This window comes from Palaemon carinicauda, chromosome 30 (genome assembly GCF_036898095.1).
Source record: "Palaemon carinicauda isolate YSFRI2023 chromosome 30, ASM3689809v2, whole genome shotgun sequence".
Taxonomy (NCBI): domain Eukaryota; kingdom Metazoa; phylum Arthropoda; class Malacostraca; order Decapoda; family Palaemonidae; genus Palaemon; species Palaemon carinicauda.
In genome coordinates, this window is record NC_090754.1 from 45,073,236 (window position 1) to 45,089,665 (window position 16,430).

The 16,430-nt window shown below is 44.6% G+C and overlaps 1 protein-coding gene across 2 annotated transcripts in view; it reads left to right on the forward strand.

Moving 5' to 3' along the window:
* Uba3 (Ubiquitin-like activating enzyme 3) overlaps nt 1–16,430 on the forward strand; it is a 66,432-nt gene that overhangs the window by 6,288 nt on the left and 43,714 nt on the right. For both annotated transcript variants that reach the window (XM_068353713.1, XM_068353714.1), the window contains exon 4: nt 15,001–15,148. In XM_068353713.1, coding sequence (XP_068209814.1) covers nt 15,001–15,148 — 148 coding nt within the window. The remainder of the gene's footprint in view (nt 1–15,000; nt 15,149–16,430) is intronic.

Sequence of the window (16,430 nt, forward strand, 5' to 3'; positions counted from 1 at the left end):
AAGGATGATCCATCTCCTCTGCCTTGAGATCCGGTGATTCTGTCGCTGACTCAGAACTCTTCTCAGATCAAACTGGCGACCTTGGTAGTGCTCTTCCCTGCAGCTGATGCTGCTAACATGGAACGGGATGCAAAGGGCTCTCTGCAATCCGTTTTATGGCTTGTCTACTGCTTAGGGACAGTAGGCTACCCCATTAAGAATGAGGACTTCTCTACTCTCCAGAAGAGGGAGGCTATATCAGCCTTCCTCCTCTCAGGAGTTAGGACGCTGGTGTCCTTAACACAGAACATAGTAAACCAGTGGATCAACTGGGTTTTGAGGTGACCAGGAGAGAGTTGAGGAGGTTATGCAATTCCTCAATGGATGGTCCCTGCCTCTTTAACATGGAGGACATTGAGGCAGTGAAAGACAGATGGAGAACGGTAAGCCGTGACTCCCTATTCCAGAGGGCTATGACCTCGCACCCTTACTCCTCAGATCCGCCACTGCAGAGATTGTCTCTAACAAAGAGCCAGGGGTTGAAGAAGAACTCTCTGCTGAAGAAGCGGGCAGCACAACCCCAATGTCCCAAACAGCCCTTTCGACCTAAGGGCTCAAAGAGGGGCAAGGAAGGCAAGAGATGTAAACATGGATATTCCTGCTAGTAAGGGCATTCCCCTGACCAGTCCACCGGTAGTTGGATGCATCAAGAGCAGTTGTCAGATTACTATACGAGGGGATCCGCGTAGGAACAGGTCCTTCGGGACAAAGTCCAGACCATGCTAGAGAAGGACGCTCTCCAAGAGATCCTGGAAAGATCTCCAGGTTTCTATAGTCGGTTACAGTATTTCTTGTAGAAAACGTGTCTGGAGGCTGCAGATCAGTCATCAACCTCTTAGCCTGAGCAAGTTTGTCCAGCAAACTCCATTCAAGATGGAAACGGCTCAGATGAAATTGTCAATTGGAGGACTTCATGATATTGCTAGACCTCAAGGATGCATACTTCCTGATCCCTGTTCATACATCCTCAAGGAAGTACCTGAGATTCACATTAGGCAGAAAGATTATTAGTTCAAGGTGTTCACTCGCACCTTCACCCAAGTGTCCACCTAGGCTCACAAGAACAGCATTTGTCTGCTTGGTTATTTAGATGATTGGCTAGTTCTAGCAGACTCAAGGGAGACCCCTCTCCTCCGAGACAGGCTTCTCACTTTTTGCCAGGATCTGGGGATCGTGGTAAATTATGAGAAGTCATCACTGCAACCTCCTTCACAAGAGGTGGTATATCCTGAGATAGAAATTATGACCAAACTAGGCAAGTTATTCTGCTCGAGGAACTAGTAGAGAGAAAGAAAAGGGTAGCTCACCTTTTTCTTTCGTAGGACAACTTACCAGTAGTTCTTTGGCAAAGGCTGGTAGTTCTAGAGCAGCAGAGAGACCTGAGTTGGTGGGTGTCAGACACCAATCTGCTTAGGGGATTAGATCTCTCCTCCCTCAGAGTTGTTGCTCTTCACAAATGCATCAAAAAGAAGGGTGGGGGGCTAACCTGTTGCACCTCACAGCATTCCGGCTTTGGTCCGATGCCGAGCAACAGTGCCTCATAAACTCCTGGAAATGGGGACAGCTTTTCTAGCCCTCAAGCAATCCCATCAGCTCCTTTCAGGACACTCTATAGTGCTGATGAGCGACAACACTACGGTGATGTCAAACAAAAACAAAGAAGGTACTGTACTTTTTCACAGGACCTCTGCCAACTAGCTCTGAAAATCCTCAGATTGATGGAAAACAACTTGGTAGATCTATCAGCCTGTTTCATCCCGTACAAGAAGAACGTGCTGGCGGACAATATGAACAGGAGGACTCGGATGTAAGCTCTTAATGGTCTTTGAAACAACAGATAGCTGACAAAGTTTCAACTTTGTGGGGTTCTCCAACAATCAACCTATTTGCAATGTCTCTTTACTGTTAACTTCTTGTGTACTGCTCTCCATTACCGGATCCAAGGCAGTCTGTTAAGATGCCTTCCAACATACATAGGACAGAATAGACGTTTTGGCCTAGTTGCAACATCTCTAAACTGTTAACTTCCAGTGTACTGCTCTCCAGTACTGGATCCCCAGGCAGTCTGATAAGACGCCTCCCGACATCCATAGGTCAATAGACGTTTACACATTCCCTCTTTTCTGCTTAGTAAGGAGGCTTCTAAAAGAAGGTCATAGCATCGCAAGATTTCATGATGACCCCGGAAGCTCCGCTGTGGCAACATTCATCTATTCACAGAGGCAACAAGAGAGCTCCCTTCACTTCTCAGTCTACTCAGATAACCATACGTGGAGATCTTCCACCAAGCCATTCCATTATTTGTCTTCACGTCTTGAGGTTATTCAGCAACTCCTCGCAAAGGAAGGCTTTTCGAGACCAGTTGCAAAGGATACCTCTGTCTAATCCATCTCTTTCTGGATTAGACAGGTAACCAAGAGAGCCATAAAACCAGGCTTTTCACCTTCTAGTTGTCGCCTTGTGGCTCACAACGTGAGGACTGTCAGCACATCCCTGGCATTCAAACAGAATTTCTATGACGCAGGTACTACAAGCAGGCGTGTGGAAACTGCAAACAACATTCACCTCCCACTACCTGTAAGACATAACCCACAGGAACCTAGATACATTTACCTTAGGACCTGTGGTGGCTGCACAATATGTTATCTAGCACCTCAGCTTCCTTGTAGGACAATTAGCAGTTGGTTGAGGGCAGATGTTACCTGCGAGTAAGTCTAGGATGATTGAGTGACTGGCCACTTCCAATTTCATCATCCCTGTCTTGGGGTCTAGCATCAGAGGAACTCTGTAAGCTGACCTCTTCTGAATGCATGTGGGTATCAATGTCCCTTGTGTAACCTGATATATGATAATACTGTACATTTAAATACACAATTTTCTGTGTTTATATATATGTTATGTTTCTATTCTCCAAGTGAAGTGGAGTTGGGCAATGTCAGTGTTAAGTGAGGAGTTTAGCTCCAATTTTATGCTTACCTGGTCAAGTCACATTACTAAATTCTATATCTAGCACGGATTGCCCAGACTGTTATCCCACAAGGATGACAAAGTGTCAGAGTGCCTCTAAACAGCTCGTGTAAAGCATAAGTGACCACCCCATATCAGTCACCAGCCAATTGGTTTTGGACTTCCACCCACCATGGAGTGAGCCGCCATTATAAAAAGCGTAATAGTTTGTATATAGTGTCGGAACAAATGACAAATTAATAACTAAACAATCCCGGAGCTCTTAACACATACTGGTCCTGCCATCACCTTCCCCCGTAAGTCCTGCTGCAATTACAGAGTGATGATTTTGTTACCAGTACAGGTGTAAGCGAGGTGGTTGGTTTACCCCCGATAACTAGTGGTAGGTAGTTACACCTTACAAAAGCTTTAACTGCTAGTTTCAGCTATCGCCGAAATACATCACCACTGTAAAGAGCTCCAGGTTCATATAGTTAGGAAAAATATATATATTATTTCAGATGTCACATATTAACTAGCTATTTTAATAACTCAATTTCTGGGCTCAATCCCTGTGCCGCCCAGTGAAATGCTCCTTATGCACCATTTCAAAGGAATATAACTGCTAATATTACCAGAGAAAAAATGTATAGGAATGCTAGGTTGAACTAGCTCGCTCACCTAATGGTGTCGGTATAGACTGGGGCGAAATACCAGAGGTCTCGTACCATTTAGACTTCTCCTCTTCGAAATCCCTCAATAGTGAGGTGCAGTTCAACCTCCCCTGCCTTGCAGACCAGTACTACTAACTCAACCCACGCTTGCCCATCACTCCTTTCAAGCACCTGATTCATATAAGTCCAACGTATTTTTTCTCGTGTTTTCCATTGGATTTATCATCAACTTTCTCTCGATGGCCGATTCCCAAGATACCCCATCGAAGTTAAGTACTTTATCCATGAGTTTTAGCGAGATTGGGCAGTGTAAACTTTGTTTTTATTATTGAGAAGTGTTTATATATGAGCGGCGTCCCCGTTCTTACTTTCGCCTCTGCCCTTTGTCTCGTTAGTTCGTCCGTCATTAATATTCGTTCGAACCTTTAGGAGTTTTTTCCTTATATTCATATAGTACACCGACTTTATGCTTTCATATAGCATTTATTTTATGTTATCCTATGATATCGGTGTTAGCGTTTCATCAGGAGTAGGTTATGTTGGTATGCCTGCATTCGTGCATGTTGGTGGATAGCGTCACCATTGAGATTGTTTCGCTAGTTCTAGGAGCGTTAATATCGACCATCTCACTTATTATTAGTAAAACTTTCTGTTTTATTACGCTCCACCTAGTTTTACGTTTGGTTCGAGTGGGACTCTCGCGTATTTTGTTGTTTTTACTGTTCGATCTACCGCTTCAGTAACTAGGTTGGTACCCCTGCTTTCCATCTCCTGATGGCGTCATGCTCCTCCCTTACCACTCGCCCGAGTCCCTCTCTCGCCATATTTTTTCTGCATGCCTAACCTTACTTACGTGATTTCGCTTTTAATTCATTAATTATTTTTATGTATTTGTGCATTGATATTATATTTATTGTTACTCCGTTATGATCATATTTTTGGGATTTTCATGTCATGTTGAGGGGATCTCCAGTTGGTAGTCCTGTCTACCACTGCGCACTGGCGATTCCCCGGTACCATTACCCCCCCCACAGGTTGGGGAGGCTATTCCATCCCCCCCCTTCAGTGTACACCCTTCCTCTCACTCGTTGGTTGTTGGTTATGACATACGGGTCAAGTATGCTTGTACCTCAGTCTTCCCTCAACGTTCCGACATATTGAGGACTGAGTATACCAACGGGGTATGACTTAGTCTCATTCATTCATACCGGGCGGTTTCGTCTCCCCCCTCCCGTCGCCCCGATTGGCCATCGGTCGGGGAGGGGGAAGGCCGGGACCACCGGGGACTATCACACGTGATTAGTCGGTATAACTGCACCTTGGTGTAACCTTGCTTTTAGCTACGGTTGTTAGAATGAGCACTTATATTAGGAGTGTCCCCACCTACGGTACCTCCTGCTATTATCGTCCGTATAGGACTTATTAATATCCCATATCATTATATTATATTCTACATGAATCATTACCTTTGTCCTGGTACCTCCGGTAAGGTAGGGGGGTTCCATTGGCTCCCCCCGCGCTCCCGTTGTACCCTCCCGTCATCAGACATCGGAGCCGCCGGGCTCTTAACTACAAGATCGGTTGACACTGACACGGTTTTGATTAATATTCTCCCTCCGGGAGCCCTATTCATTACAGACATTAGTTTCAGATCATAATTGGCGTTCTCTATTTATGTACTTTAAGGATGTATCTTAGGTACTTTAAGTTACTTTAAGTTTACTTTAAGTTTACTTACCAACCCTGTTCCCCGGCCCCGGGGGCCCTGGAACTAGTTATGATTATATATTCATCACTGTTTTTTGCATCCTTTTTCATACCCGGCTCTGCCGGATTGCTCTTGGAATAGTCTTAGTTCTCTGCATGTTTAGTCTAAGGCTATACATTTATTTTATTAACTGGCAGGTCCCGGACCCTCCGGGACCCCTTATAGAGAAACTAGTAGATGCTCATGGACTATTCCTTTTACAGGTGGTCCGTTGCCGGATGACAGCCTGCGCGGCCGTCCTTCACCAGCCTTGCGGACATGCTGTCTGTCGGTCCCACGCGGACTGTGGGATCCAGATGGACGATATTGTTGTATGGCACCCTGACAACTGCCTTATCTGTTATGACCTTATCTCCACCCTCGCTTCAGATTCGGTGAGCCTCTTTCAGTCATTTTTGTATTTACATTCCCTTCACTGGGCGGCATCAATATGATACATACTCATTGACTTCTGTTATGAATCTTCGGGTTCATTCATCATTTTGTCCCTCGGGTTTGCTAACCTTATCCCCGTCCTTTCAGAGTTCCCAGGCGGTTAAAACTTCAGCAAGAGCCACTTTGAAATTGTGGGTAGGCGTCTTCGCCCGTAACTTAAAGGCCAGGAAGCCCTACGTCCTCTCAGAAGATTATTGTAGTCTTATCTACCCGAACGCAAAATCTTCGGCAGCAGTGCCTAGGCAAGTGGCGGCTCCTATAATTGCCGACATTGCGGAAACCGTAGAACTCAATCTCGTCCAGGATACAGACATCGCTGACGACCCGGACCCCATTGAAGACAATGTTACGGCTCTGACCTTAGACATAGAGCCCATGGTTTTAGACGAACCAGACACAGGTAAGGTGGTAAGTGAGGCAGGTGGGTCTGGCGCTAAGACCTCTCTTCTTAGCCCCTCTTTTTCTTCAACTTCTAATAATTCTTCCTTTCTTGGTTTTGAAGGGAACCGCGAATCCTCCCCGAGATCGCTCTCGGTTCCTCCCAAGGTCAAATCTCTGAAGAGACCTTTAGTGAGGACTCGTAAGAATCCTACACTACCTGGCTCATCAAAGCCCAAGAAGGCTCCCCTCCCCGGAGCTCCTAGTGGCTCGACTAGCACTGCCCCTATGTCTCAGGACCCGGGAGTGCAGTCATCCCCCTTAATTACCACGACCAACTTCGACCCGGTGGCCCTCACGAATATGATGACGAGGGTCGTTACAGAGCAGATTAGTTCTATACTTTCTGCCGTCACCAGAAGACTAGATACCCTGGAAGGTGGACTGCCTCAACAACAACAGTTCCTCATCCCGGACGCCTCAAAACTTCCACCCTTCACGAAGAACAACCCGTGGAAAATGGCGCTCCACTGTCCTTTCACGGACGGAATGTTGACCATCGAGGGTTTTGGGACCAGGCCCATTGAAGATTTTGAGTTCTTCCCTCCCGGCCTTCAATTTCCTTTCCCCGGCTTCGCCCGGCTTACGGAAGAGGCTCTTGTCCGGCTAGATAAGGTCCCTAAAGAGACCGTTATCTTTCCGAAGGAACAGGCTCAGTCTGTTTGGGTTAGAACCTTAAATGAGTGGGGTTGTACAAACACCATGCTGACCCCCCACAAGAGTACTTACACCATGTTTCTTGTGGACGAACAGACCCCCACTCCTTGCGTCACCAAAATGGTTGAATTAGCCCTTCAGGCAGTGACCGAAGATAAGCCTTTGCCACAACTCCGGGAGACAGATCCTACATCTCTGCTGTTCCCATCAGATAATGAATGTTGGCTTAACATTCAATCGACATTCACTTCTGGTAAGCTATCCGCTGACTGTGCATCGACGCAATTCAGTGATGCCTCCCAAGACTACCTGAAACCTTAATCCGACTCGAGTTCGAGTCCCGGTCTAGGTTTAGCCGGAGCCTCAACGTCTCGACTATGGCGGAGATGTTTTCTCTTACCTATGACGAGGAACACTCCTTTAAAGTTATGACTAAAGCCACCCTGCAATCTTTGTTAGCAGATTGCTACGACTTCTTGGTGGCCAAAAGACGTTGCCGTAGGCATGTCTTATCTGAAGCTACTATCCGCCATGAGCCAAATAAGCTCATTAAAGCCTCTGCTTGGGGTCCGGACCTATTCCCGGAGGACATGGTCAACTCGGTATTGAGCGAAGCTGCCAGAGTGAACCAGAGCCTCAAAGTCCGTTGGGGTCTCACTCCCAAACGGAAGTTCGAACAATCGAGCATTCACTCCCGGGGCAGAAAGAGGCTACGCCCTTATAGCTCTACTCAATTCCGCCAACCTCTTCAAGTAGTCCAGTCGGCCCCGGTCTCTCAGGGCATCCAACCCTCTACCTCCAAAACTCAGCCCCAAGTGAAGTATGTCCTCGTCCCTGAAAGCCAAGTGGCCTCGAACTCGTTTACCTCTCCTGTTTATAACCCGGTCTATGAGTCCCGGTTTTCCTCCCAAGGATACCGATGAGGCAGGGGCCCCGGTTCGAGGGGTTCTTTTCAGAACAGAAGCAAAGGGAGATATTTTTCCCGTGGAAAAGGGTCACGTGGTGGCCGAGGCGGTAAAACCTCCAACTACTGACGGTCTTCAGGTAGGAGGGAGACTTTATGTGCTCCGGAGTCGCTGGAAATTCAGTCCTTGGGCCTTCAGCATAATCTCCAAGGGCCTGGGGTGGAGTTGGATAGAAGGGCCTCCTCCACCGAACAAATTCCATCAACCCTCGACACCGGACCTACTTCTGTTTACCCAAGATCTTCTTCGCAAGAACGCGATCAAGGAAACGAAATATCTGAAGTTTCAAGGTCGCTTATTCAGCGTTCCGAAGAAAGACTCCGACAGCCGAAGGGTCATCCTCGATCTGTCTCGACTAAACTTGTCCATTCAATGCGACAGGTTTCACATGCTTACCGTCTCGCAGGTGCGAACCTTGCTTCCCCGTGGGGCCGTCACCACCTCCATCGATCTTACCGATGCTTACTATCACGTTCCAATAGCGAGACACTTCCGCCCATTCCTAGGATTCAGACTGGACGACAAGGCTTACACGTTCAAAGTGATGCCTTTCGGGCTCAACATCGCGCCCAGAATCTTCACGAAACTGACGGAATCGGTCATTCAGGAACTCCGATCCCACGGAATCCAAGTCGTCGCATACCTGGACGATTGGCTAATCTGGTCAGACAACGTCGAGGATTGTCTCAAGGCAACAAACAAGGTGATCCAATATCTTCAGTTTCTGGGATTCCAGATAAACTTCGGAAAGTCTCGTCTGACACCAGAGACCAAATTTCAGTGGCTGGGATTACGGTGGGACCTACGTTCTCACACTCTATGTCTCCCCAGGTCCAAGAGGATAGAGATTGCGAAAAATACCAAACGCTTTCTCGGGGAAAAGATAACTTCCAGAAGGAACCAGGAGAGGATTCTAGGGTCCCTACAATTCGCTTCAGTGACAGACCTCCTTCTGAAAGCGAAACTGAAAGACATCAACCGAGTTTGGCGCTCCAGAGCGAACAACAAACGTCGGGACAAGAAGACACGCCTTCCTCCCATTCTTCGGAAGAGGCTTCTCCCATGGACAACCGCCAAGAGCCTATCAAAGTCGGTTCCGTTGCAGTACCCCCCTCCAAGGATAGTCATCCACACGGATGCCTCCCTATCAGGTTGGGGAGGCTACTCCCAACACAGGAAGGTTCAGGGCCTTTGGTCCACAATGTTCCAACAATTTCACATAAACGTCCTGGAGGCCATGGCTGTCTTACTAACCTTGAAACGTCTTTCCCCGGCCAAGAAACAACATCTGAGGATAGTCCTCGACAACGAAGTCATAGTCCGTTGTCTAAACAGAGGGGGCTCCAAGTCAGGTCCCATCAATCACGTGATGGTGGCAATCTTCTCCCTGGCGGCCTCAAACCAATGGCACCTATCCGCCGTCCATCTGGCTGGAGTTCGGAACGTTGTGGCAGACGCACTCTCCAGGACGGTACCGTTGGAGTCAGAATGGTCACTAGATCGCAAATCCTTTCAATGGATCCTCTCCCAAGTGCCGGATCTCCAGGTAGACCTCTTCGCGACGGAATCCAACCACAAGCTGAAATGTTATGTGGCCCCCAACCTGGACCCTCGGGCTTACGCCACGGATGCCATGTCTCTCGACTGGAACGCCTGGGAAAGGATTTACCTTTTCCCACCAGTGAACCTTCTGATGAAAGTGCTGGACAAACTTCGAACCTTCAAAGGTCAAGTAGCCCTGGTGGCCCCCAATTGGCCCAAGAGCAATTGGTTTCCTCTTTTACTGGAGCTGAATCTCCACCCTCACCAGATTCCCAACCCGACTTTGACCCAGATAGTACAAACGTGCACTGTGTTCGCTTCCTCAAACATTCAGACCACCCTAACTTTATGGACTTCATGAAGTTTGCGGCACACAAAGGGGCTAACATAGACCCCCAGAATACTTTATTTTTAGAATCTGACAAGAGAGACTCCACTCTTCGTCAATATGACTCAGCGGTCAAAAAACTAGCAAAGTTTTTGAAGGATTCTAGTACTGACTTTATGACACTAAACCTAACGGTAACCTTTTTTAGAACCTTGTTTGAGTCGGGCTTAGCAGCTAACACTATTACTACCATCAAGTCTACCTTGAAGAAGATTTTTCTAATCGGCTTTAATATAGATCTAACAGATTCATTGCTAGCTTCGATCCCAAGAGCCTGTGCCAGACTGAGACCATCTTCTCGTCCTAGCTCGATTTCCTGGTTTCTCAATGATGTTCTTAAACTAGCGTCAGAAACCGTCAACGATTCATGTGAGTATATCCCTCTACTCAGAAAAACTCTCTTTCTCGTGAGTTTAGCATCTGGCGCCAGGATTTCGGAATTAGCTGCCTTATCAAGGGATCCAGGCCACATAGAGTTCCTTCCGTCAGGAGAGGTCCTCCTCTCCCCAGACAAGGTCTTCTTGGCCAAAAATGAAGACCCTCAGAATAGATGGTCCTCCTGGAAAATTATCCCTCTCCTTCAGGATCCTTCCCTATGCCTGGTTACCACTCTAAAGGCCTTTCTATCAAGGACTTCCTATAAGACCTCGGGACCCTTGTTCATCAGGGAGCGGGGAGGGACTATAACTTTGAAAGGGATCAGACAACAGATCTTGTATTTCATTAAACAGGCCAATCCAGAGTCTTTTCCTCACGTCCACGACATTCGGGCGGTAGCGACCTCAATAAATTTTTTCCATCATATGAACTTTACAGATCTCTCTAAATATACCGGATGGAAATCCCCCTCAGTGTTCAAGCGGCACTATCTTAAACAATTAGAGGCCCTTCAACTCGCTACCGTAGCTGCAGGGAGCGTGGTATCCCCCGGACAAATTCCTTCTAACTAATTCCTGAATTCGATATCTTCCACCTTCTTCCTCTTACCTGCCTCACTTACAGTTCCTACCTGAGTTCGGTTTGTTGTATCACACCCATGGGTGTTTCTAGTTCGTAACATTGCTATTTTATTATCATTGTTCAATTTATTCTTACCATACGAACTGTATTTCTTTAGTGTTCAAGTTTATATAATTTGTTCCAGTGTTTGACCTTAATTGGTTTTATTTTAAGTTAATGTTATTTTGTCTTCCCTTCCTGGGATATTATACCTTATCATGCTGATGTTATTAAAGACGACCGTCTTCTACGTTAACTTTTGATTAAACCACTGTTTGTTATGTTGATTTTAATTCGTTCCCGTATAGTTAATGAAGTTTGGGTTCGTTTTCTCTGGTACTATTTCACTGGGCGGCACAGGGATTGAGCCCAGAAAAGGGATTTTGACGAAGGAAAAATCTATTTCTGGGCGAGAGACCTGTGCCGCCCAGTGAACCCACCCTATTTGCTCCCCCCCTGATCAGACCCCAAACTTAAGGGTGCTGTAAGGAGTGATGGGCAAGCGTGGGTTGAGTTAGTAGTACTGGTCTGCGAGGCAGGGGAGGTTGAACTGCACCTCACTATTGAGGGATTTCGAAGAGGAGAAGTCTAAATGGTACGAGACCTCTGGTATTTCGCCCCAGTCTATACCGACACCATTAGGTGAGCGAGCTAGTTCAACCTAGCATTCCTATACATTTTTTCTCTGGTAATATTAGCAGTTATATTCCTTTGAAATGGTGCATAAGGAGCATTTCACTGGGCGGCACAGGTCTCTCGCCCAGAAATAGATTTTTCCTTCGTCAAAATCCCTTTTTTATTTGATAAAAAAGATATTGAGAATGATGATTACAGTGAAGACATATAATTGATAGAAAGGTAATCTGTTTCTACACAAAAATAAAACCTTCGTCCTTTAATAGGAGTATGATTTCAGCAAAAATAGAACTTGGCTGTTGGAATTTATAACAAGGTGTTGGTAGTTGGTGGTGGTGGTGAGGAAGCCGCAGCCCCTTGCCATGACACTGAGTTGGCACTTCGATTTTAGTGGAAGAGCTGTACAGATGCACCGTCTGCGACAAACAAAGAAACTAGTTGCAGTTACGACCTGTTCAAGTGGAGACCTATTCTTTGTGCCCGTTCTGCAGTGAGCGTGTTTGTTCACAGTCATCCCTCGGTGACTGAGTGCAGTACCCGGCCGCTTTTGCCATGGTTCCAGTACTGCAGGAGGAGGTAGTTGTAGTTCAAGAAGGAACCTTCGTCTTTGAAGTCTTTCTTCAAGTTGAAGTCTTCTGTTGCTTTCTACCCTGTGGTGCTCAAGGTACTGTATTACGCCTTCTTTGGCTTCCTCAAGAGCTGAGTCCTTGGGAGGAAAACCAAAGAAGGTAGGTGACTACGACTTGCTCTCAGTGCAAGCCTCAGGTGAGGTAGTTTCTTCACCTTCCTTTAGTGCAGGTCATCTTCTGATTGGGTCTCCTCATCTGTTGATCTTCTTGCAGAAGGAGCACTTGACAAGACATCTGCCGACCAGTCCTGTACTGACGAAGGGGTAGTTGCTGATCTTTGATCCTCACCTTCCGTAGTGTCATTGTGGCTAGTGGGAAAATTTTTAACAATAACTAATGGCAAGGAGAGGAATGTGATTAATGGAAGGAATACACCTGCTTCTCAATCTAATGGGAATGTATGCAGCAACCTTTCCAAAGAGTTTTTTGATAAACCACTTAGTAGTGATGAGGATCAACAACGCTTCCATTTGTGTCAAAAGCTACAATGCCCTTCTCGAGCAGGTACACTTTTGTGAATAGAAGAGTCGGTGCACCTGCTCAAGGTTCTTTCAAGCAAGAGCACTGTTCTAGCAAAACCTCAATTTACAGTCATAGTGTAGGGGTTTTATGTTATCTTAGGTCATCCTTACAACATTGTGTAGCTTAAAGGCTTCATTTCTTACTTTCACTTGGCCTGCTTATCATGCAGTAGGACTGGAAATTTCTGGGGTTGTCCCAGTCGCAGACTGTCAGTGAAATTTTAAAATGCCTTCCAACATCTCGGGGAATCCTAGACGCTTACGCTTTTTCACCCCTCTCTCCCACGTTCCTCAACAGTTGGTCGAAGACAACAAGATTCAAAGGGATCCTGATTGCTCCCAAGCAGCCTCATGCTAAATGTTTGTCTCTCTTCCTTCATCTGGAAAGCTTTTCAATATCCACAGTAAAGGTAGTACTCAGTTCCTGATCCAAGTACTCAACTTGGATTTAGACCTGGTCTCTTCTCAAGAATCGACAAGACTCTTGAGGAGAAAGGGGTGGGGTTGTGTTGACCTTCTTGACCTCTTAGTGAGGTCAAGCCACTTGGCGTGTTTTCAAGTCCTCAGTTCTCTCAAATGGACCCACTCAAGCTTAAGTTAGCCCAGGCAAAGCAAGTAAGAAAACGTCATATCTTTTTCTGTGTCACTAGTTCCGAAGGATAGAAGATGATCTCAAATTGCCCTGGCTCAGGGATTTGTGGCCAGGACCTAGAATCCAACTGGCCACAACTTAAATCTTTCTCTCCTCCTTACAAAGGCTACTAGCTGTGATAAGAATGACTTGTCTTCCTGATGTGGGGAGCATTACAGTACTATTATTCCTTCAGTACTAAAGTGATGAGAGACCCTGAAATCCAGTTTAGTTCTGGCTTCTTGGGAATAAAAAGACTCGTGTTTCCTTAGAGGACCACATGAATCCAGATTATCCAATCTACCCTAGCCTTCAGGAAGAACCTATCAGCGGTGCAATTGGTAAAGACTGAAGGCTGAAAGTGCCAGGCAATTTTCACGACCTACTATCCTTGGGATTATGCCCCGAAATCTTTAGATAAGTTTTCATTGGGACCTGTGGTAGCTGATTAGCAGATCTTTTAGCTTACCTAGCTCCACATGGGACAAGAAGCCTCTTGTGTAAGTTATCGCTTGAGAAGTTAGTCAGGGATAAGAGGTGTGGTGTCTGGTTTATTTACTCTTCCTTCCCCTTCTTAGGGGTGCAGTGGTCATACTGTTACTTGCTGAATTGGACATTAATGCGGGTGAGCTTTCATACCAAGCAACTATTCTATGTAAGTCAGATAAAGAAGCATCTCTCCCATACTAAAGGGAGGATGGATAGAATGTAGGACATATTACGCTTAATTGGCCATAAATTGTGACATCGTATCCTTCCGAGGATATAGGTTCTTCCTAGACCATCTATTAGCAACCAGAAACCTAGCCTAACCCATGAAATTATTCTGAAGTATTGGACGAGTTAGGAATCAAGACTCCTGCATCTTTTTCAAGTCCAAATGTATTTACACCCTGGGATTTTAAACCAGCCAGTATAGTTATAGGGCTTCTTCCCACCTAAGGATGAGTCTCTTATTAAAGAAAGGGTTTGTATTCATGTAGGAACAAATCTCAACTTTAGAAGTAATCTGTATTTTTCCTAACTATACAAACCCAAGTTTTTTTTTAATTTCCCTTCAAGCCTCAATCACCCCTAAAGCCATAGGGACTAATGAAACCTCGTTATGGACTTTACCAGCCGAATTCCAGCCAAACTGAAAAAATACTTTTAGTAAAAAATATGGTACTTTAGTAAGGGAAAATACAAATTACAGTACCTTTAAAATTGGTGATATCAGCAGTACTATGACAAGATATATTTACAGTACTAAAATTTATTATAGCACTAGCTGTGAGCCATGATTGATATACACTGGCAAAACATATGAATATTGATATTGTACACCAGTAGTCTCACTGTCTCAAGGCTTTTGAGAGCCCTCCCATCTCATAGTACAGTAGTCTTGCTGCTTTGAGAGCTTTCTCACCTGATGCTTCTGGAAGAGTGTGTTTTGCCATCTGTGGAACAGTACAGATGTGCACATGAGGAAAAGAGTCTTCCTTAGCATGTTACCTTAAGAAGTGGAATGATTGCTTGATTGTATTAATTGAAATAGAATACTTGCAGCTAATTTTAGATAAAAACATAGCGTGAAGACAAAAATAGTAGAAAATCAGCATTATAAATGAAGTTTTAGACGCAATTTTTGTGAACGACTTCGAAAAAGTAGAATATCTATAAAGTATTCTGTTTCTGTACTATATAAATATCATATTTGTACCTTTATTGTTTCCTTAACTAGATTTTTAAGGTATTATAACAAGATTCAAGATTTTGACGATGAGTTCTACAGAAGATTTCATGTGTTGGTTTGTGGGTTGGATTCAATAGTAGCGCGTCGCTGGATAAATGGAATGCTCTTATCTCTTCTTAATTATGAAGATGGAATGTTAGATCAGGTAATATATGCATTTTAGTTGATTAAGGTTACATGGCTTTATATGATGAGTCCTGTATTGATTTTTGAAAAGTGAGCTAAGTCTGTGGCTGTTACGAATATCTTTATATCAATCATGATGAGTTTTTCTGTATACATTTCTTTAACTGTGAAATCCCCTTAAGGAAAATAGATTCTGATGGTAATGAAATTAACATTAGGGAAAATATATATACAGTATAGTAATGAATACAGCTTTGATTATTAATTTAAATTATTGTACAGATAAGTTTTAGTATTTTATTCTAGAGTGAGAAGTCTGTAAATGTCCAATTCTCTCTCTCTCTCTCTCTCTCTCTCTCTCTCTCTCTCTCTCTCTCTCTCTCTCTCTCTCTCTCTCTCTCTCTCTCTCTCTCTCTCTCTCTCTCTCAAAACTTTCTGTTTTAATGTATATTCCTTGCTTAAGATACAAAGAAAGCATTAAAAGGTATTTGCGGGGCTTGGAAAACTTTTACATTAAATATGTCCATATAATGGCCAAATCTTTCTTTTTTACTCATGTTTTAATGTTCAAAGCCATATGTGATCTTAAATCAGCAAAAGTGATTAAAAAGTTGATTTAAACCTCCAGTCCATAATATAGGAGACAGATCAACTCTTCGATGACATAGGAAGAGGACCTAACAAGCCAATGTCAAACATTCATACACAAGACATAAGGAGGCAATAACCTTGCCAGACACTACTGTATCTCGTCATAATGCCAAACTGTTTCGTCTTCGATGAGAGGGTCTCAAGTCATCAACTTTCTGTATCTCTGATATTTTATAACCTTTAAATCTTTTACTACCAAAACACTCCTGTCATGATTTTAGACAGGTAGGATATAAGGGTCATTCAAAATGTTTGTGACATTACTCGGAATGCATTGCAGAAGAAAGGCAGTTCTTTGCATAATTGTTTTTTACATATCCCTTTACTCTAATACATTTGATTCCCTGAAGTTCAACCACCTTTTTACTTATGAAAAAGGCGATCCCTAGTAACCATGAAGGAGGCATTTGACCTCATGAATCAGACACATCAAATGTGGTTATTTTGAGTGAGTAAATGGCATGAGGTCACGGTTTAAAGCCACAATTGATTGCTTCAGCCACTGCTGCCTGTGATGTATGAACAGGTCATAGTTTTAGATCATGAGGATATTTGTATTTACATTTACTCAGCATCTCATTATTTGTTTCATAACTGTTACCATTCTCCATGTGTCCTGTATAACACTTTAGATAGTTCTTAAGCTATGT